This window comes from Sphaeramia orbicularis, chromosome 22, assembly GCF_902148855.1.
Source record: "Sphaeramia orbicularis chromosome 22, fSphaOr1.1, whole genome shotgun sequence".
NCBI lineage: Eukaryota > Metazoa > Chordata > Actinopteri > Kurtiformes > Apogonidae > Sphaeramia > Sphaeramia orbicularis.
In genome coordinates, this window is record NC_043978.1 from 26,819,001 (window position 1) to 26,842,566 (window position 23,566).

Sequence of the window (23,566 nt, forward strand, 5' to 3'; positions counted from 1 at the left end):
GGTTAAATAAATTCTACTTCCTCCCACTCCTTTTCGAATGTGCAAATGAAGTCATGTATTTGTAAAAGTTGTTTGTTTTTTTTTTCCATGACTTCTTACTACCTGTTTTATTTCTAAAGACTAAGTTAGATTACTTTGTCTTGTAGCATATTGGAAATAAACTACATAAAAAAAAAAAAAAAAAAAAAAAAAAACATATAAGGAATTTGGTTCGGGTTTTTCTTAGGTCACCATGTACAACTTCAACATAAACCCAAACACACATAAACATGGGTCTAATATAAACAAACATTCGACTAGAGACAAGGACAACAATGGGTTGAGGATAGTTAAGATAAATATAAATAACTGGGTAATGTGTACAGAAAACTGGTCTATTTAAATATATGTTTACTATTAACAGTGAGGATTTATATCTTATATCTCTTGAATTTCCCTCGGGATCAATAAAGTATCTATCTATCTATCTATCTATCTATCTATCTATCTATCTATCTATCTAGTAATATGAACAGAAGCCACATGAATTTATTCCTTCCTTCCTACAAATTGAATTTCTTAATCAATAATATAAGACATAATTCATAGACAAGCAAAAAAGGGGGTGCACAGAAATGAATTAGACAAACTTCAAATCATTTTCATTCTTTCATGATTAGATGAAAAGACAGATGTGGGCCAGGTTTACATACCACAACCTGGGGACAAAACACAAACTTATAAATGACTATAAGTAAACTGTGGTAAAACTGATTATGACAAAAAAGTTTTTTGAAAAAAACCTCTGTGCTTCCCCCAGTATTACACTCCTATACTCTATAGGGAAGTAGGAGTCATTAGTCTGAAAACTGGCAAACACTTTCTGAACAGCTGATGTCTTAGTGTTCATATCTAGACAATGAGTCCCCTTTTACAGTAAGATGTTGAATTAGGAAGTCAACATTCAACCTGAACGGCCTTTCCCTCAGTGGGTCATGTGACAACCATGATACAGGATTCAGACTGAAATGAAAAATCATTTCTCTGTTAATGATTAAGATGATAATATGAAACAAGAAACAGAGTAAAAGATGTTTGAATGATTGAATAAATGAGTATGATTACAATTAAGATTATTCAAATTATACAAAAAGAAAAAAAACGGGAAAAAAAGATTATACCTGTAATAAACACTATAAACAAAAAGTTAAGCATATTTTTAATTTTTGGGCTATTTTTTTCAGTTGGGATTCTTGCACAGCACTTTTTACTTTTTTGTGTGTGAACTGAATTGAAACACATTTTTTAAATGACCAGACATAGTTTTATTTACAAATAGCAAAAATGACCCCAAAAAAATTTTAAAAAAATTCAAAAAAAAAAAAAAAAAATTATATATATATATATATATATATATATATATATATATATATATATATATATATATATATATATATATATATATCTCCTTAACTTTTTAGTGTAGGTAAACTAAGAACCCTAAAATAATTTCACTGACTTATCAATAAATTAATCCTAGAATGATTGATGCAACATGACTTGAAATGATGTAAAAGTGCAGGTAAAATATTTAGTTTTTTTCTTCATTTTCAGTATTGTTGCTCTAACATATACAGTAGGTTCATGATGGATGACAGCAAAATGGAAAAATGTCTGAAAAATAAAATAAAATAATTAAATATTTTAAGAATAGATAATAAAATAAAAAAAATAATAAAATAAATTAAAAAAAAACCTTTAATAAACAAAGGTTTTATACAATCTAATTTTATTCTTTCAACTTTCCTCGCTGCTGAAACACTAAAACTAATAAAAATCAAATACAAACAAGTCAATTCCTCAAGGTAAAATAAAATGAAGCACAAATGAACTGAAGCACAAATGAACTCCAACTAAAGTCAAAGCAAAAGCCAAACAGAAAAAAACATACTGATATCTGACATGAATATTTAATCGACCTATTTACCAACATTATAAAGCAGTAAACAAAGCCAAGGAGGTTAATGCGTTATTTCCGAGCTGTAACCGAACAGTTATTGCTATCATGTGGAAGCTGAAAACGCACAATTAAACTGCAAAGGCACACAGACGACACAAAGCCAATGTGGAAGTGAAACCTTTTTTTTTCCGGGGCAGTAGGCACCAAACCGACTCATTAGCTTCCCCTTCACACACTATGATGTACATTAATGAACCTGCATGTGCGTAGTTTCACTCTAAGTTTTATGTTTCATGCGTCTTCCTACACACATGAGCGAACAAACTTTGACCTTTGAACTCATCAAGTTTTCCTCTGTTACAGCGAAGCGATAAGATTAGGTCATGACTCAGCTCCAAAACAAAGTACACGGAAAACTTTATGGGACGAATCAGCGGCGGCCTCCTATAGCTTCATAATAAACCATATTTTAAATGGATTTTCCCACAAGTCTTTCTTTTAACCCTTTAGAGGGCACTCATAGAAACAGTGGAACTCAAAATGTAAACCTTAGTGTGTTATTGGAGGACAGAGCAAGACTTTATGAAAAATGTTTCACTGTCATGTAGAATATCAAGGTCACTGAAGTTACCATATTTGGTTCCTTACCCATAAGTGGCAAAAAATAAATAAGTAAAAATAAATCCAAGACGTATACTTTATATATGTATAAAAATACAAGAAAAACACGTGATATGAAAGGAACAGGTATTTTTTATTTATTTATTTATTTATTTATTTAGTTAGTTAGTTAGTTAGTTTTTAACCCACCCATCCCCACTCCCCTTTGGAGGACAACTTTATTTTCAATTACAGCTTGTGTTTAAGTAACAATGTCAAACTTTACATTCACATGTTCGTCCATTCCATGCTTATATACATATATATATAGAGGGAGGGGTTATATAGACGAAAGTGTACAGGGACAGGACCAGAAAAGACAGTGGGACAAAACAGACATAAGACAGTGGGACAAAACAGACGTAAGACAAGGCAGTGGGACAAAACAGACATAAGACAGTGGGAGAAAACAGACATTAGACAAGATAGTGGGAGAAAACAGACATAAGACAGTGGGACAAAACAGATATAAGACAAGGCAGTGGGACAAAACAGACATAAGACAGTGGGACAAAACAGACGTAAGACAAGACAGTGGGACAAAACAGACATAAGACAGTGGGACAAAACAGACATAAGACAGTGGGACAAAACAGACGTAAGACAAGACAGTGGGACAAAACAGACATAAGACAGTGGGACAAAACAGACATAAGACAGTGGGACAAAACAGACATAAGACAGTGGGACAAAACAGACATAAGACAAGGCAGTGGGACAAAACAGACATAAGACAGTGGGACAAAACAGACATAAGACAAGGCAGTGGGACAAAACAGACATAAGACAGTGGGACAAAACAGACGTAAGACAAGATAGTGGGACAAAACCGACATAAGACAGTGGGACAAAACAGATGTAAGACAAGACAGTGGGACAAAACAGACATAAGACAGTGGGACAAAACAGACATAAGACAAGGCAGTGGGACAAAACAGACATAAGACAGTGGGACAAAACAAACGTAAGACAAGATAGTGGGACAAAACAGACATAAGACAAGGCAGTGGGACAAAACAGACATAAGACAGTGGGACAAAACAGACATAAGACAGTGGGACAAAACAGACGTAAGACAAGACAGTGGGACAAAACAGACATAAGACAGTGGGACAAAACAGACGTAAGACAAGACAGTGGGACAAAACAGACATAAGACAGTGGGACAAAACAGACGTAAGACAAGACAGTGGGACAAAACAGACGTAAGACAAGATAGTGGGACAAAACAGACATAAGACAAGGCAGTGGGACAAAACAGACATAAGACAGTGGGACACAACAGATGTAAGACAAGATAGTGGGACAAAACAGACATAAGACAGTGGGACAAAACAGACATAAGACAAGGCAGTGGGACAAAACAGACATAAGACAGTGGGACAAAACAGACGTAAGACAAGATAGTGGGACAAAACAGACATAAGACAAGACAGTGGGACAAAACAGACATAAGACAGTGGGACAAAACAGACGTAAGACAAGACAGTGGGACAAAACAGACATAAGACAGTGGGACAAAACAGACATAAGACAAGACAGTGGGACAAAACAGACATAAGACAGTGGGACAAAACAGACGTAAGACAAGACAGTGGGACAAAACAGACATAAGGCAGTGGGACAAAACAGACATAAGACAGTGGGACAAAACAAACGTAAGACAAGATAGTGGGACAAAACAGACATAAGACAAGGCAGTGGGACAAAACAGACATAAGACAGTGGGACAAAACAGACATAAGACAGTGGGACAAAACAGACGTAAGACAAGACAGTGGGACAAAACAGACATAAGACAGTGGGACAAAACAGACGTAAGACAAGACAGTGGGACAAAACAGACATAAGACAGTGGGACAAAACAGACGTAAGACAAGACAGTGGGACAAAACAGACATAAGACAGTGGGACAAAACAGACGTAAGACAAGGCAGTGGGACAAAACAGATGTAAGACAGTGGGACAAAACAGACATAAGACAGTGGAACAAAACAGACATAAGACAGTGGGACAAAACAGACGTAAGACAAGACAGTGGGACAAAACAGACATAAGACAGTGGGACAAAACAGACATAAGACAGTGGGACAAAACAGACGTAAGACAAGACAGTGGGACAAAACAGACATAAGACAGTGGGACAAAACAGACGTAAGACAAGACAGTGGGACAAAACAGACATAAGACAGTGGGACAAAACCGACGTAAGACAAGACAGTGGGACAAAACAGACATAAGACAGTGGGACAAAACAGACATAAGACAAGACAGTGGGACAAAACAGACATAAGACAGTGGGACAAAACAGACATAAGACAAGGCAGTGGGACAAAACAGACATAAGACAGTGGGACAAAACAGACATAAGACAAGGCAGTGGGACAAAACAGACATAAGACAGTGGGACAAAACAGACGTAAGACAAGACAGTGGGACAAAACAGACATAAGACAGTGGGACAAAACAGACATAAAACAAGGCAGCGGGACAGACCAGCTGAGTGGTTGCTATTGAAAACATAACCAAACATGTGAAAGACATGACAAGGTTTTCCAGTAAAATGTGTTCTAAAAGGGGGAGGAGAGAAGTAGAGAGGGGAGGGGGGAGAGAAGAGGATAAGAAAGTGGTGAACATCACTTTCAGAACATTAGACCAGCATAAGTGCTGATCCAGACCCCTGTCCACATCCATGTTATCCTAACAAAGCAGGTCCACTCACTGTTCATGCAGAGGTGGACCTTACAGACCCTGTAGACCACATTGGACCTGAGATTGTTGACTCGCTGTCCTCACTGGAACTGTTGATGTCATTGTCTTGTAACGTATTCGGAAATTACTAAAAATAGTTATGTACCTGATAGAGAGTTAATCATTTCCACTCTGGTTATATTTCTCACACATACAGAATGATTTAGTTTCAGTGGAAAGTTTGAGTTTGAAGTGTACTAAATGAGGTGATGAACGTAGTCTACAGAACTCCTAAAGACCCAGTGCTACATCTGTGGTAGTTCCCAAATCAGTTTTCTCTAGATTTCACCTTTTTTAAGTGATTTATCACCATTTATTATAATATTATTCTCTTGGGGTTTTTTTGCGCTTTTTCAGTAAAAATCTTTTATTTTCCTATATTTAATTTACTGACCATGTAGATGTTCATTAAAGCTCAAATCAAAGTTGAGGGTTATTACATCAGAAACAATGAAAACTAAAGAAAAAATTATTTTTTTCAGCAAATATGTCATAAAACAAGTATTTCCATCCATTGTCACTAATCCAACTCCATGGGTTTTGGGTGAATCAATGTTGTAGAAGATGACAGTGTTTCCATGTTCACTACAGAGCCTCTAAACGTCCAAATGGGTCATATCTGATGACCATGAAAAGATGAATAACTGTATTTTACACCTATTATTTACATGTATTGATAGGATTAGTGAATAAACAGGTATTAAACATTTTTATGTCAGTAGATGATTATAGTTGCTGGTGGATGTTTAGGTCTTTATGGGTTGTTGTTGGAACAGTCTTCACTTCTTTAAATACTCTGGACACATAAGAAAGACGGAAACAAACAGACAAAACCATTACACAGCAGTTCAGTGAATCACTGAGGTTTTAGCTTAGCTCTCAGTTTTCACCCATCAAACTGTCTTTATGGTGCTGTCACGGTACTAAGACCTTGTGACAGACAGACACACAACAGGAAGACAGGCAGCTAGTCACTGTTAGTAAGCAGTTAGGATGTCAAAAACAAGCAATTTTGCAAATATGACTAAATTATCACTCTAGTTTTTCTTTTCATAAGTAAAGAAATTAAGCAAATATATACAATTTTCTGTTTCTTGTTTGTGCTGTATTAGTAGAGGTTTAGTTTCTATATTAATATAGTCTTATAGCTTGGATTTAATTTTACATGAGTTTCCATTGTTAGATTAGTTAGTTACGCAAGAACAACAACTTCAGTTTTTATTTAGATTTACTGGTAGTTTTTAGGTTTCATGAGGAAAGACTCTCCAGGTAGAAACTTAAAGGACATGGGAATTTCAGTGTCTTTCAGAGTTTTGATTTTTTTGTTTTTTTGTTTTTTTTTTACTGTCTTTCACGTTTTTGGAAATTGTGTCACTGTATCCTCCTTTATGTCTGTAAAATGTTTAGTTTAGTTTACTTTGGTTTACTTGAGTTGAGTTGAGTTTACATTCCTTTGGTTTACTTTACGTTAGTTTACTTTACTTTGGTTCACTTTACATTAGTTTAGTTTAATTTACTTTACTTTGGTTTATTTTGGCTTAGTTTACTTTACATTAGTTTACTTTAGCTTAGTTTACTTTAGTTTACTTTACTTTGGTTTACTTTACTTTTGCGTACTTTAGTTTTCTTTGGTTTACTTTACTTTGGTTTAGTTTACTTTAGTTTAGTTTACTTCATGTTAGTTCACTTTACGTTAGTTTACTTTGCTTTAGTTCACTCGCAGACCAGAAAATTTAATCAAAATCTGTCCACAACTTTTTGAGTTATGTTGCACACTAACAGACAGACAAACAGATAGACAGACAAACAAACCCTGGCAAAAACATAACCTCCTTGGCCTGGGGGGGCCCACGGGGGGGGGGGGCACTGATCAGCCTTGGCGGAGGTCTGCGCTCTCCGAGTGCTTCTATTTTATTTTACATTAGTTTACTTTAGTTTACTTTACATTAGTTTACTTTAGTTTACTTCATGTCAGTTTACTTTAGTTTACTTTAGTTTACTTTAGTTTAGTTTAGTTTACTTCACGTTAGTTTAGTTTACACATTCAGTAGTATGTAGTAGGTAGTATCTGGGAGGTCAAACATGCATGAATGTCTGACCATCATGCAGCCCCCACCCCCAAACCCTGACATTCAATCACATAAAAACACTCACGTATCTTCTATAAACCCCAAGTATTTGATCAGAATAAGTGAAGCTACAGGGTAACAGGGTAATAGAGTAGTTTATCTATCTAATGTTGGCACCACTGGTGACACAAAATGCATGTTTTATCCTAAAAAAAAAAAAACACATTAAAAAACTATTTTAATTAGGTTTGTGTGGATGTAGCACAGGAGGAAACACAGGTCAAATGTTACAACAATAAAGACCATAAAGTACATATTGAATCTTGAATCTTGAGGATAAACGAGTACTTGAAACAAAATAAGATTTAGTGTCCCATACTGTGAAAAGACATTTTATTCTTGTCCACAACAGACCATTAACATCATGGGAAAATGGAAATGAAGCTGATTTTATTTGTAATCGTTTTTAGTTTGAGTTTTTGTCCATTGTTTACTGTAGTTTTTATTTCATCTTTGTTTCCTAAGTAATTGGTGAGACAAGTAAGTTTTAGTTTTAGTTTCCGTGAAACTAACTTTAGCGGTCACAGGAAAAAACAAAAACAGTAAAGCAGACAAACATTAAACTCTCTTAAATCAACTTCAGACTTTCACTTTTTGTGGAAATAGGAGAAATTATCAGATACCAGCCTCATAGTAAGAAAACTAAGTTATAATTTATTCAGAATATTTCAGATGAGGCAACATGATTTCAACTAAAAGTGGATTATTTCTGTCATGTGCTCAAATGAACCGTCAGTGGGCGTTTACTTTCATGCCACCAACATTTCGTTGAAATCAAAAACACCTCTTCAGCTTCTAACATATGAGTGGGAGACAGAAAATATGTGCATGTGGTTGTTTTGTTTCTGTTTGCAGTTTGTTGTTTTGTTCTTTTTGAAGAATACCCATCGTTATGTGACTGGAATCAAACAGCAATGAAAAGAACACAAATTCCCAACTGAGGCTTTTCACTTGAAGGCATCACACACACACACACACACATTTTCTATATGTGATTGTGTAATTGCTAAACAACAAAATGCTGAGTAACACAGCACCGTCAGACAAAACTCTGAGGTTTAAGAAGAACTGTAAATGATGTTCCTCATTTTGCTGAGGTTTTACAACATTTCCCAAAAGAATAACATCATGCGAACATGTCATAATATGTACAGTAACCCTCCTCCTTTTCAGCCTCAATGATTGACTGTGTGTTTACGAGCTACTGACAAGCGCCTGACTGGACACACTGTAAGTCATAACAGTACACAAGTATATAACAGCGCCTTGGATCCTCCACAGGTGCTTCCATCTGAAACCTGACACACATCACCGCCGACACAGAGGCAGGTAAGACAAAAAAAAAAAAAGAAAAAAAGACAAACACACACAGCACACACTTCCTGTGTAGCAGATGCACCGCTGCACTAAAGGAAAAAGACACTCATAAAGATAAGAGGGAGTTTCAGGAACAGATCAAACAGATTAAAAGAAACCGGGAAATAGACTTCATTCAGTACTAATGTGACAAACAGTGTCGAAGCAGAGTGTGTGGCAAACTGAAGTGAACAGGTTCAAACTGGGTGGGTTATTCAAAGTTTGATCTCTACAGTACCTTCTGTAATTTTACTTTAATCAGGATGAAGCTGCTGACGGTTGTTGCTGCTGTTCTGGCCGTGGCCAGCTGTGCCAGCATCTCACTGGAAGATCTGGAGTTTCACGCCTGGAAACTCAAATTTGGTGAGACAGAAAACACTCTTCCACTCCTGTTTACTTTTAGAGAGGTTTAGGAGGTTTCATTCTGTTTCTGTGATGTTATTGTCCATTACACAGGTGTCAAACATACAGCCCGTGGGCAAAAATCAGCCTGCCAAAGGGTCCAATCCGACCCATGAGATGAATTTGTGAAATGCAAAAATTGCACTGAAGATATTAACAGTCAAGGATTTTAAAATCATTTAAGTTCAGGGGCCACATACAGACTAATGGGATCTCAAGCAAGGTTGTTATCGTTAACAAAAACTAACAAAATGACAAAAACTAGAATTGAAAAAACTTTTTCGTTAACTGAAATAAAAAAAAAAACTATAATTAAAAGAAAAAACGATAACTAACTGAAACTGTATTGTGTGCTTACAAAACTAAAACATAAAAAGATTATGGATAAAATTCCCTTTGTTTTCGTCTTTGTCAATGTTGGATTGATATGAAATCGATTTATTTCCCTTGAGCAATTTTCGTTGGTGGCTCCATACAAGACTTCACAGTTCATCACATCTCATCACATGTCGTTTAGAGTCATCTTCTTGGCCCCACTCTACCTGGAAACATGGAAACTAAAACTGGGAGAAAGCACCAGGGTCCTGTATGGGATTTATTTGAATATGATGACAAGGAAGATACAAGATACGAAAAAACTAAAACTAATAAAAACTAGCAAACCTGCTCTAAAAACTAATTAAAACTAAGGGATTTAGAGAAAAAAAGGTCAAAACTAAATTAAACTAAACTATAATGAAAAATCCAAAACTATTATAACCTTGATCTCAAGCCTGTTAGACCAGTAAAATACTATCATAATAACCTATAAATAATGACAACTACAAATTTTTCTCTTTGTTTTAGTGCAAAAAAAAGTTAAATTACATTATGTTTACATTTACAAACTATCCTTTCACAAAAAAATTGAAAAACCTGAATATACTGTATATGAACAACCTTTAGTTAAATTTTAACCATATTCTGCCTTTTACTAAATGTTTTATTTACCTATAGATCCGTTGTGAGGTATAATATTGTTAAAATTGCAATTCTTTTTCTTAAGACATATCAGGTTGTTCATGTTATTCACAGGAAACTTTGTAGAAGTAAACACTTACATGACGGAATTGTACTTTTTCACTGTTGTTATTTTACTGGTTTGACCCACTTTGGATCATATTGGGCTTAATGCAGCCCATGAACTAAAATGAGTTTGACACCTCCGGTCTATGAGGACCAAATCTGGAGTGGAATATGTGACAAATGTCCAAACTGATTTTTATTAAAACTGTCTGCACTGCAAAAACAGGCTCTCAAAAAACAAACCAAATATGCTTAAATATAAACATACTGTCTCGTATTAAACACAGAAATCTGCCAACGGGGTAAACAATCTATGTGGTAAAACCTCACTGAGACCACTTGTAAAACTTCCCAATTTCAGAAAAGTCTAGCATTATTATTTTAGTGCCTATTACAAAACAGTGATGTTATATATGTCTGCTTTATAGAAGACACATTTCACTGATTGCTGATAACTTCCCTCCTTTAACCAATTCAAGACCCAAACATCCACTGGCAACAAAACCATCTACTGATGTAAAATGTTTAATACCTGTTGATCCACTAATCCTATCAATACATGTAAATAATTGGTGTAAAATACAGTTTATAATCTTTTCATGGTCATCAGATATGACCCATTTGGACATTCAGAGGCTCCGTAGTTACCGTGGAAACACAGTCATCTTCTACAACAGTGATTCACCAGTAAAACCCATGGAGTTGGATCAATGACAGTGAAATGACACACTTGTTATATATTCAGTTCATGTTACTTTTTCTTCAGTTTTCTGTTTCTGATATAATAACCATCAACTCTAATCTGAGCTTTTATGAAAGTCTACATGATCAGTGAATTAAATATAGGAAAATACCTGATTTACACTGAAAAAACACAAAGTAATGAAGATAATATTACAATAAATGGTGATAAATCACTGAAGAAAAGTTAAATATAGAGAAATAATCATTGGGGAATGTTGGGTTAAATAAGTTTTCCTCTGATTGATAGAGAAGACCTACAGCTCTCCATCAGAGGAGGCTCATCGCAGGGAAATCTGGATCAACAACCGTAAACTGGTCCTGGTGCACAACATCATGGCTGACCAAGGCATCAAGTCCTACCGCCTTGGCATGACCTACTTTGCTGATATGGTAAGTGTAAATAAAGACAGAGATGAATTTGTCGGCATTAACTTACTGTTATTTTAGTTTCATTTATTGAGCTGACATGCATTAGTTTGGTAGAACATCAGCAGTCAGCAGGTTAAGATGAGGAAATTCAACTCTGGACCACCTGTTACTTGGTAATTAAGTCTGCGCAACGGTTCATCTTCTCCAGGAAAATGAAGAGTACAAGCGGCTGATCTCTCAGGGCTGTTTGGGACACTTCAACAGCACTCAGCCTCGTCGTGGTTCCACCTTCTTCCGGATGCCTCAAGGTACTGATTTGCCCGACGCCGTGGACTGGAGGGACAAGGGATACGTAACTGATGTCAAGGATCAGAAGCAGTGTGGATCCTGCTGGGCCTTCAGCGCAGTACGTACCACCCATATGGGCATGGGCAAGCGGTTATGTAGAGTAAAAGAAATGGTTCAGATGATAATGAGTGGGCCTACATTTAACTGGTATGTAAGTGTAATACATGGATGGAAAGGGTGTTTCTAGTACTTTAAGACCACGCAAAGACATTTGTCAGTTTCAGCCATTTACACCGAAATCTTTATCAAAAACATCTTGGTTACGTAGGGTAAAAAAAAAAAAAAACATTAAAAAATATAGGCAATGTTTTCAGCATATCAAAAGTTTAAGTTGCCAAAATTAACATTACCATAGTGTCAGGTATATTGCTGACTGCAATTCCTGCAATTTTGGTGAAAAAATGGGTCTAGGATTGGGGGTTTATCAATATGAATGGAAGTCTGGTTACGTAGGGCAAATTCTCAAGTCCTCAAGGCTGGTAATCAAAATTATCTGTCAAGCACAAATGATTTAATATTAATTTAATCATTCCCACATGTTTTCTATCTATCTATCTATCTATCTATCTATCTATAAGAAAATACATGATTTACACTGAAAAAATGCAAAATACAGAGGATAATATCATAATAAATGGTGATAAATCACTTAAAGGTTAAGTAGACAGAAAAAAAATATTTGGGAACTGTCATAATAGTAGCACTGGGTCTTTATGGGTTAAAATGCACTATTCATTGATTTTTTTTTTTTTTTTTTTTTTTTTTTTTAGATTTTTCAGACATTTAGTGCATTTGTACAAAGTATAGGATCAGTATCACCAATACCAGCCTGAATTTTACTCAGTATCAGATCAGAAAGGAAATCCGTGGTATTGAATATCACTACTTTACATATGATGACCCTCAACATCTATCCATCTATCCATCCATCCATCCATGAATATTAATCACCATGTGCACTATTATTATTCTGTATATATCCAACCATCCTGTGCAATACATTCTTACATTTTTTAAATTCTCAATTCTATCTTTTTGTCTTCAGATTGTATATAAAGCTAACTGCACTGTCTTGTAGGACTTATTTTGCACCTTATATTTTATATATAAACACCTGTTTGCACAGAAGAAGGAGAAGCTCTCCAATCTCATACATTTTGTATGATGACAATAAAGGGACTTCTATTCTATTCTATTCTATTCTATTCTAAAATATGAGACAAAAAAGTAAATGTGGACATCAAATATAGTCTTTTAAAACAATGAAAATCAATTGGCTCTTTTTTTTGTTTGTTTTTGTAGACATCATTTAGAAACAGTAAAGTTGTTTTTAGGACTCCCAAACACTTCTGTATCAGCTACAAATGACAAAATAAATCTATCTTAAAGTTTTTTTTCACCCAGCATGTTCCTCGTCCCCTGACTGTGCCATCCTCTCTGGTAGTAATAGCAATATTCTTCTTACAAAACCACTTTTGTTCTCCTTCAGACTGGCTCTCTAGAGGGTCAGAACTTCAGGAAGACAGGGAAACTGGTGTCTCTGAGCGAACAGCAGCTGGTCGACTGCTCCGGTGACTACGGAAACATGGGCTGCATGGGAGGCCTGATGGACCAGGCCTTCGAATACATCGAAGCCAACGGAGGCATAGATACAGAGGAATCCTACCCCTATGAGGCTGAGGTAAAAACCACAAAACACTTCATCTGAATATAATGATATGTAAATATGCATAATCCAGTTCCAGACAGCTGCTTATATTTTCCATTTTGTAAAGAAGAGCTGCAGGAGACAAAGAGGAGACATGGATGGAAAATGTCTCTATTGCTGAGCCAAAAATATCATATGCAAATGAAATCCTTCAGACACTGTTCAAGGTTGTAGGAAAATATTACCAGTACAGGAAGATGAGAACTGTATAATATCGCCATCTTGTGGACATATTGTGTTGTACAATATAGTGGTAAAAAACCTAAAGCAGTATTGTCAAACACATGGCCCAGAGGTCAAAACCAGACCACCAAAGGGTCAAATCCAGCCCATGGGATGAATTTGTGATGTGCAAAAATGACACTGAAGATATTAACACTCACTGAAATACTCTGAAATTCAAAATGTCAACCCTAGTGTGTTATTGGACACTGTCATTTCACTCCTCTTGTCATAAAACATCCAAGCAGCACTTGCTAAAAAGTAAACACATGCAATAAAACAACTGTTACAGGGTCATAAACTGACAAAAATCACTAATATTCACTATTTACAGCTTCAGAATATCTGAATCACTGTCTAGTGTTATGAAACCAACATGGCTCTGGACCTCACTGAGGTATGAGACTGGCCCCGTATTCAATGTTTGAGGAAATTACCAAAAATAGTCACTTGCCCAATAAAGGGTTAGCAATCAAAGGCGTCAATATCATTTTAGTTCAGGTTCCAGATACAGACTAATCTGATCTCAATGGGTCAGACCAGTTAAATCCTATCATAATAACCTAGACATAATGACAACTCCAAATGCGTGTCTTTGTTTTAGTGCAAAAATAAAAAATATGAAAATATTTACAGTTACAAGTTACCCTTTCACAAAAAAATGTGACTAACCTGAACAAATATGAACAACCTGGCATGTCTTAAGAGGAGTAAGTGCAGTTTTAACAATACTATGCCTGATCCTAAATGTTTTGTACCTTTGTAGATCCACTGTGATCTGTAAATTATAATGTACATGTGTAAATGACAAACAGGCATAATATTGTTATTATTCACTCGTGATGAGCTATTCTCTGTTGTTTAGGATGGCAGATGCCGTTACAACCCTGCCACTATCGGAGCCAAATGCACCGGCTACGTGGACGTGAAGAGCGGTGATGAAGATGCCCTGAAGGAAGCCGTGGCCACCATCGGACCTGTGTCTGTAGGCATTGATGCGTCTCATGTGTCCTTCCAGCTTTACGATTCAGGTGAACACTGTTACCACCAAGAGTGAAATCTAAGATACTAGTGTCTGCCCTTTAATCGAACCTCTGGTTGAATCCCTGTGTGTTTTTCCAGGAGTCTATGATGAGGCAGACTGCAGCAGCTCACAGTTGGACCATGGTGTGTTGGCTGTTGGTTATGGCTCAGACAATGGTCATGACTACTGGCTGGTTAAGAACAGGTAAGTACCATCTAATGCTCCTATTCTTAACAGTGAAGCTTTTGGACACCCTGTGCATTTGTGACATATTGCATTAAGGATCACTCTTAACCCTTTATAGGGCACTCATTGAAATACTATGAAATTCAAAATGTCAACCTTAGTGTTTTATTACCCTTATTTTTCTAAATATACAGGGTGGGGAAGCAAAATTTACAATATTTTGAGGCAGGGATTGAAGGACAGTGTATGACCAATTAGTTTATTGAAAGTCATGAGAATTTATTTGCCACAAGAAAATTTACATAATAGAAAATGTTTTTATTCTATGTGTCCTCCTTCTTTCTCAATAACTGCCTTCACACGCTTCCTGAAACTTGCGCATATGTTGCTCAAATATTGGGGTGACAACTTCTCCCATTCTTCTTTAATAGTATCTTCCAGACTTTCTCGTAATAGTTTTGCTCATAGTCATTCTCTTCTTTCCATTATAAACAGTCTTTATGGACACTCCAACTATTTTTGAAATCTCCTTTGGTGTGACGAGTGCATTCAGCAAATCACACACTCTTTGACGTTTGCTTTCCTGATTACTCATATGGGCAAAAGTTTCTGAAAAGGTATGGATAATAGTGTTAGGTATGATTATGACATCAATATATGTTTGGTTTCAAAACAATTGACGTAGTGCCTGCTGAGAAAAAAACAACTACATGTTCATTGTAAATTTTGCTTCCCCACCCTGTATATTTTTACAATAACACAAAGCATCCACACAAACCATTCAGAAACAATTTTTAGTCACCTCACATACAATCAGATTTGCATAATCAACCTTTTTTAATATAAACTATAATATTTATTTGCACTTTAATTATTTACTACAAATACAATCATTAATAAACGTGATAATATCTCCTTATCACGATAGTCTGTATTAATTAATTAATTACAACAAATACAATCATTAATAAATGTGATAATATCTCCTTATCACGATATCTGTATTAATTAATTAATTACTACAAATACGGTCATTATTAAGTGTCATAATATCTCCTTATCACGATAGTCTGTATTAATTAATTAATTACTACATATACAATCATTAATAAATGTGATATCTCCTTGTCACGATAGTCTGTATTAATTAATTACAAATAGGCAACATACAATAATATCATATTTGTATGCATTCTTCTATAGTATAATATTTATATAGATCTAGTTTTAACTAGATATTCACTTATTCAGATACTGTTCTATATTTTGTTAGTTAATGTCATTTTTATTAAAATATATGATGAAATCACCAGATCTGGATCAAACTTTAATATTTCTAACCCATTTTGATCAATTCTTGTTCATTGTAGTTTTTATTTTCATGTCTTTTACTTGCTAGTTTGCTTAACTAACCTTACCCACAGTGCACCAGCTGAATATTGATGTTAAATGGTGTGTTTTTGTAGCTGGGGTCTGAAATGGGGAAGCAAGGGATACATCATGATGACCAGGAACAAACACAACCAGTGTGGTATTGCTACTATGGCCAGCTACCCATTGGTCTAAACAGGTGAGGAATGAAAAAAATACATAAATAAAATATAATTGGTTCTATTCTTCTTTGCTGTACTTTCCTTATAAGTGAGGAAATGCTGTTTAAACAGTCTACATTTCTGGGTGGCTGCACAGATGTACCTGGGAGAAAGTAAATGTTCAGTTTATTGTCCATTAACTGGATGTTGTTGATGTTTATTGGGTTCGCAGGTCCATGACTTTTCTCAGTGAGGAGGAAAACAGCAGCACATAATTCACTTTAATTTCATAAAGAAATTGGTTTATGGGGTAAAATGTCCCTTTTGTTCTTCCCTGGAAGTCAGAGGGATACAGTGTCTCCCTGGTGCATTTCACAAGTTTTATATGAAGATTGTAAATAGATGTAAAGGAATGTTGTAAAATGATTTACATATTATTAAAAATTTAAACATTAATTAAAGCTGTTGCTTTTCATTGTCTACTGTTATAATGCATGCATTGGTTCCTGTCTTATATAATCAGGTCCATAAGTATTTGGACGATGACTTGAGTTATTTAATGTTGCCTCTGTTCACCACCACAGTGGATTACAATGAAGTACAAGTAAAACATTCAGCTGTAATTTAAGGTGTTTAAGGGTCAAAACACAGTTATGTCCCGTCAGAGAGCGAACTTTAATTGACTACCATTCCAACATTTAGTTCAATATAAAGTAGCTCCTTGTTTTGGATAAGCCCTTATGGTCCAACTAAAGCAAAAAATGAATTTAAAAGGAAAAATGTGGGTCAGTTAGCAACACTAATCTGTCAAATTGTCTCTAAAATGTCCCGTCAGAAAGATTTTGAATACTGTGTTTTGACCTTTAACTAAAATATTGCATTAACTGTTTAGGAATTACAACAATTCAATTCAAATCAAATTTTATTTATATAGTGCCAAATCATATTTAACCCTGTAAAGCCTGAACCATTAAATCATTGTTGGAAAATTCCAGTTCTTTGAAACTGGAGCTTTTATTGGTCCTTTTGAACAACCCCAAAAATCTATTTTCAAATATCAATTTCGATGTATGAGTGTCAATTTTGTATCATATTTCATACATCGGGTCTCAATGCTCAAATATTATTATTTTTGAACAAACAAAAACATAATACAACACAATAATGTCTAAGAAGTTGGTAATTCCTTTTCAAAATTGTCAAAGTTCTGCCTCCTTCCTCATTAATGACAGTCTTATAGTGTCACTGGAAAGGCCTCTGGTGAATGAATTCCTCCCCCTGGTGGATTATCTGTGTATTGTATGTATCTAATTGTATACATCAGCTATTCAAAAAATCATTTAATCGAATCAAAGAAAATAATTGATAGATTCATCAATTACAAAATAATGAATAGCTGCAGCACTATTTTTGGCCAAACTTTGGGGTTCTGATACTTCCATTTATTCTTCACTGAACTTACTCTTCATATCTATAGAAGTAAATTTGACAAATTCAGCTCATATTATTGTCTGATTGAAAATACACAGCAAAAGGCACAGGCACAAAACTGGAGTCTGACAGTTCACATAACTCAAATCCTGATATTCAAAACAAATTCCAATTTGAGATCTGGAATCAGCTAAATTTAACAACAGAATTATTACCTCCGCCAAGTGTAACGGTGGGTCTGTCTGTCTGTTAGCAAGATAACTCAAAAAGTTATGGATGGATTTTCATGAAATTTTCAGGAAATGTTGATACTGGCACAAGGAACACATCATTAAATTTTGGTGGTGATCGGGGGGGGGGGGGGGGGCACTGATCTGCCTTGGTGGAGGTCTGCGCTCTCCGAGTGCTTTTCTACTTCAAGATAATATGATTTTCCTCCAGCAGCAGAAAAAAAATTGAATATTTACATTTACATTTCATGTCTCTAGATCTTGGTAAATACAGTATTATGACTGATTGAATGATTGAAGTATTTATTTAAAATAAGAATGTGAAAAAAAAATAAACAGACAAAATATTTAAACAAAATATAAATGATGATAATTATAATGATTACTCCCATTACAACGAGAAAGACGACGACTACTACTACTACTACTACGATGGTGACAACTACTAAAACGACTACTACTACTACTACTACGATGGTGAGAACTACTAAAACGACTACTACTACTACTACTATGACTACTACTACTACTACGACTACTACTACTACTACGACTATTACTACTACGACTACGACGACTATTACTACTACTACTATGACTATTACTACTACTACTACGACTACTACTACTACTACGACGACTACTACAACTACTACTACTACAACGACTACTACGACGACTACTACTACGACTACTACTACGACTACTATTACTACTACGACTACTACTACTACTACTACGACTATTACTACTACGACTATTCCTACTACTACTACTATGACTACTACTACGACTACTGCTACTACTACGACTACTACTACTGCTGCTACTACAACTACTACTACTACGACTACGACTACTACTACTAATAATAATAATAATCTGACACATATCATTGTTTTACTTAAAAAAGCTCTGTAGCTAAGTAAAACATACATTATTGTTTTTTCCAATAAAGGTATGACAGGAAATGTGAAACCTGTCTATTTATGTATTTTCAAGTATTCCATAGCATATATAGTACCTACGAAATACTATTCCCATTCTACATATTAAACCTCCAACTTCCAAAAATCCTATTCCCTATAAACAGCTCTCTGCTCCATATATTTCCTTGTTTGTCATGTGTTTAACAAAGCATTATGTTCTGGGTAAAACACATAAAAAGGTGTTTAGCTCAAGAAATATACAGAGTTTTTATAGTTCCTCCACTTTGTGCATATTTAGTCAGCTCAAATGTCGCTTGAGGACAAGTTGAGTGTTTGAAGATAACATATTTCTGAAATCCCTTCATCCCATATCTTGGAGCTTTTTGTCATTTCTAAATTCTTTTCTTTCCCTAGTTTCAATGGAGATAAATTATTCACTAAAAACAACCATGTTTGTTGTTGAAAAAGTGGGATATTTAGTTTTTTCGATGCTTCCTCTGATTCCGACTGCTGCTTTATTTGGCCTGCAGCTCAAAAACCTCCGGCCAAAGATAAAAGCAGTAAGCACAATGTTAGAAAAGTGGAAAATTCATTTTGAGAGAGGAATATAACCTCTTTGGTGTTTTCTGCTGGCTTTGTACTTTCAGTCCGCTAGGAAAGCATTTTCTTGCTTTATCTTTCCGGGTACAGTTTTACTTTCTTTAGCAATCTGTGGTTTGTGAGAGGTTATCTTATATTCATTCTTCATAAGCAGGTAGGGACACTGCCATAAAAAGGTAATAATGAAAGGAGATCTGGCTGGCAAATACGAACATATAGCGAAACACAATGACAGAGCCAAACCCAGTCTGAAATCATACACTTATGCGGTTGAATCTCTTGTCTGATGTGGTAAAAAAAAAAAAAAAAAAGCCAATATGGACTTAAGAGAAATACTGTATCTCAGTGGGAAAATGTGCGGTGTGTATTTTGACCTCTATTACTGTCAATATATTTTACAGACAGTCTTTTTGCTTTCAAGATCATCCTCTCCTCCTGTCATATCCTTCCTATCATAACACTTGATCCGCACAATCCCTGATAATTGGTTTTCATATAAATTGTCTGCGATTGTGATGCTGCAGGAAAGGAGAAATGAAAGAAATGTGTTTTTTCATCCTCCTTTTTCGACCCACTGATGAAATACTGAAATGGTTTATCGTATCTTATTCCATTCGTCTCTAAAGTATGAAAATAGGTCATAAGCAATCAGGCAAAAAATGGAACCACCCTTATAGCCTTTAACATTTTCAGTTAAGGGCTTACTTACTTTACATTGTTAGCTGTTTTTAAGGGATCAAGCACCAGTGATGTTGGATGCATTGGTTTTTTTGGTAGGATTTTTATTCTTCCTCTATATTATTACCTCCACCAGGAAGTATTGTGATCACTTTGCTTTGTGTGTTTGTTTGTTTGCGTGTTTGTTAGCAACTTTACGGGAAAACTATTCCAACCATCTTTACCAAATTTTACCCACAGATAGGCCTACTTTGGGCCAAGTAGGCCAAAGTTCAAGGTCACAGCAAGGTCACAAAATCTCAAATTTTCCTATCTGTCATCATTGAGCAATTTTTGAAAATTCATGAAAAATTCAAAACAACTCCGATTAGCCTCCAATTTGACCCACCTGTAGCTTATAACAATATCTTGTATTTGCCACAAAATTGTCCACATCCACTGTGGAATGTGGACTCTGTGGACATTTCAATTTAACAATGAAAATCCCATTTACGACACATTTTTCATTATAACTCAACAAACATTGATTGGAATTTAATATAATTTGACATACACATGACTGGTACCAAGCTTCAACTTTTTCTGCTGTATGGAACAACCTTGAAACTGTGTAATTCAAAAAGAAATAGTCGATCCACACATGCACACCATTCGGGGTGCTTGGAGGAGGTTTGCGTTCTCTGAAAACATTATTATTATTATTATTATTATTATTATTATTATTATATGTAACACTACTATGTTGTTTTAACACCAAATACCTCACTTGATAATGTGAGCTTGAAACTGGCCTTCATTTATCACTTGCTGAAGTTTGTATTATTTTATCTACAGGGTAATTCAAAAAGAACGAACCGATTTCATGACACATTGCTTCAGTTCTCAAGTATCGTCATGGAATGAGTCAGTAACCATTTGAAAGAGGAGTTTTTTAAGTTTTGAATGGCTGCCTCGATGACCTTAAACATCAAATAACAACAGCGATCAACTCAGTCGATCGTGATATGCTGATACGCGTCCGGGAGGAATTCTCTTATCGCATTGATGCTGTCCATGCTGCAGGTGGTGGACACATTAAACACTTGTAAGACAGGAAATAAAAGTTGATTTGGAGTAGAATACTTGGGACTTCTCTAGAGTTTTCTATTGCTTTTCCTTATTAAAATATTGTGTAATGAAATCGGCTCATTCTTTTTGAATAACCTTGTATATTACACATTACAGTTTTTTGTATCCATGCGTTTGTTGTAAAAAGTTGCACCTAATTTTTTATTTTTGTCGCAAAACATGCAAAACACACTTTTTCTGACTATAAGCTGTGTATTCTTGACTAAAAGCAATAATTATGATGCCAAATGAATTTGTCAACTCATAGTGAAAAGCTATAGTGCACATTATTGACTTTGTATTATTTGATATCTACAGGGTGGGGAAGCAAAATTTACAATGAACATTTAGTTGTTTTTTCTCAGCAGGCACTACGTCAGTTGTTTTGAAACCAAACATATATTGATGTCATAATCATACCTAACACTATTATCCATACCTTTTCAGAAACTTTTGCCCATATGAGTAATCAGGAAAGCAAACGTCAAAGAGTGTGTGATTTGCTGAATGCACTCATCACACCAAAGGAGATTTGAAAAATAGTTGGAGTGTCCATAAAGACTGTTTATAATGTAAAGAAGAGAATGACTATGAGCAAAACTATTATGAGAAAGTCTGGAAGATACTATTAAAGAAGAATGGGAGAAGGTGTCACCCGAAAATTTGAGGAACACTTGCGCAAGTTTCAGGAAGCGTGTGAAGGCAGTTATTGAGAAAGACGGAGGACACATAGAATAAAAACATTTTCTATTATGTAAATTTTCTTGTGGCAAATAAATTCTCATGACTTTCAATAAACTAATTGGTCATACACTGTCTTTCAACCCCTGCCTCAAAATATTGTAAATTTTGCTTCCCCACCCTGTATTTGTCCAAACAAATGCACCTTTAGTTGTACCAGGCATTAAAATGAACAAGAAATTGAAGAAAACAAGAGTGGTCTCATAATTTTTTCCACAACTGTATGTTTGATGATACACCAATTTTTCTCAGACAATCTGCAAGTGACAGGAATGTTTACACACTTGGCAAGAATGATATACTGATACAAACCCCATGTCCAGAAAAGTTGGAATAAAATGCAATAAAAGGTGAAGCCTCGACAGTTTTAGTGACAGCTCAATGAAAAGATTTTCTCCCAGACTCCCTATTATAACTTTTTCCTCTGTTACTACAATCATACATGTGCAAAAAAAATCGAAAGCAGTATGGTTTATAGTCTCTAAACATCCTACAAATGGTGTTTCCCAGAGTCAGAACAGAGTTGGGTAAAATAACTTTTCGATACGCTGCCCCGTCGTCATGGAATCATTTACAAAAAGACCTGAAACTGTCACAACTTTTTACTTTGGGGGAATTAAGTTCTATTTTAAATGACCGAGAAAACAATACCCTTGGTTGTGATTGCTTCTAAACTTCCACTGAAATTGTTGAAATTGGCTTTTTTAACTCTTGAACTTTTGTTAATTGCATATTTCAGGTCAGACAGGCTCTTTGATGAGTTTGCTTATTAAATAAAACACATTTTTTTCAGACAGCTCAACTTGTGTTGTGGTTTACAGGTTCCACTAATAAGACTGTAAAATTTATTTATTAGGCAGTGTTTAACCCTTTCATGCATAGCGTTCACTGCAGTGGACATCTATTCTCCAGCTGTTCTCTTATATATTCATGGATTTTGTTGTTTTAGTTCCATATCAGTCAACACAGTAGATGCTTATGCACTATCCCATATACTGTAATTCAGTGTTCTTGATAAACCTGATCTGCAGTAACTTGTTTGAGTGTAAATCAATTGCTTGTTATTGTTATTAGACTGTAATGCACAGTTTTTTTTTTTGTTTTTGTTTTTTTTTTACAAAAGTTTTTTTTTTTTTGCATATTATCTCCATGAAGTGAGTAGTGGCTAGTATTAGAGTATGTTAAAATGTGAGAAAATGTCAGATTAGCTACATTTAAAAAAACAAAATCATAGTTTTCACACAGCATATCAGTAAATATGTTTCTTTGCTTCAAAAATTAAATGGTGTCCAGTTGAGTGGACCTTTTTGCAACTCAAATAGGCTCATAAAAAAAAAAAAAAATTCAATAGCATTGTGTTTTTTTAATGCCTAGAGGAATTAAAACACTCAGGAAAAAAAATCTTCATTAAGGCT

The 23,566-nt window shown here is 35.1% G+C and overlaps 1 protein-coding gene across 2 annotated transcripts; it reads left to right on the forward strand.

Moving 5' to 3' along the window:
• The first annotated feature begins 8,613 nt into the window (after positions 1-8,613).
• On the forward strand, positions 8,614-16,835 carry ctsl.1 (cathepsin L.1). 2 transcript variants are annotated; one of them, XM_030125884.1, is made up of 9 exons: positions 8,614-8,808; positions 9,098-9,198; positions 11,294-11,436; positions 11,624-11,821; positions 13,253-13,444; positions 14,559-14,724; positions 14,816-14,921; positions 16,370-16,473; positions 16,668-16,835. In XM_030125884.1, exons 2-8 carry the CDS (start codon positions 9,099-9,101, stop codon positions 16,467-16,469), a joined length of 1,005 nt encoding a protein of 334 aa, XP_029981744.1. In that variant the 5' UTR covers positions 8,614-8,808; position 9,098; the 3' UTR covers positions 16,470-16,473; positions 16,668-16,835. The 2 variants fall into 2 exon arrangements, with proteins under 2 accessions (XP_029981744.1, XP_029981745.1); XM_030125885.1 differs by lacking the exon at positions 8,614-8,808 and having other exon boundaries at positions 8,931-9,198.
• The last annotated feature ends 6,731 nt before the right edge of the window (positions 16,836-23,566 follow it).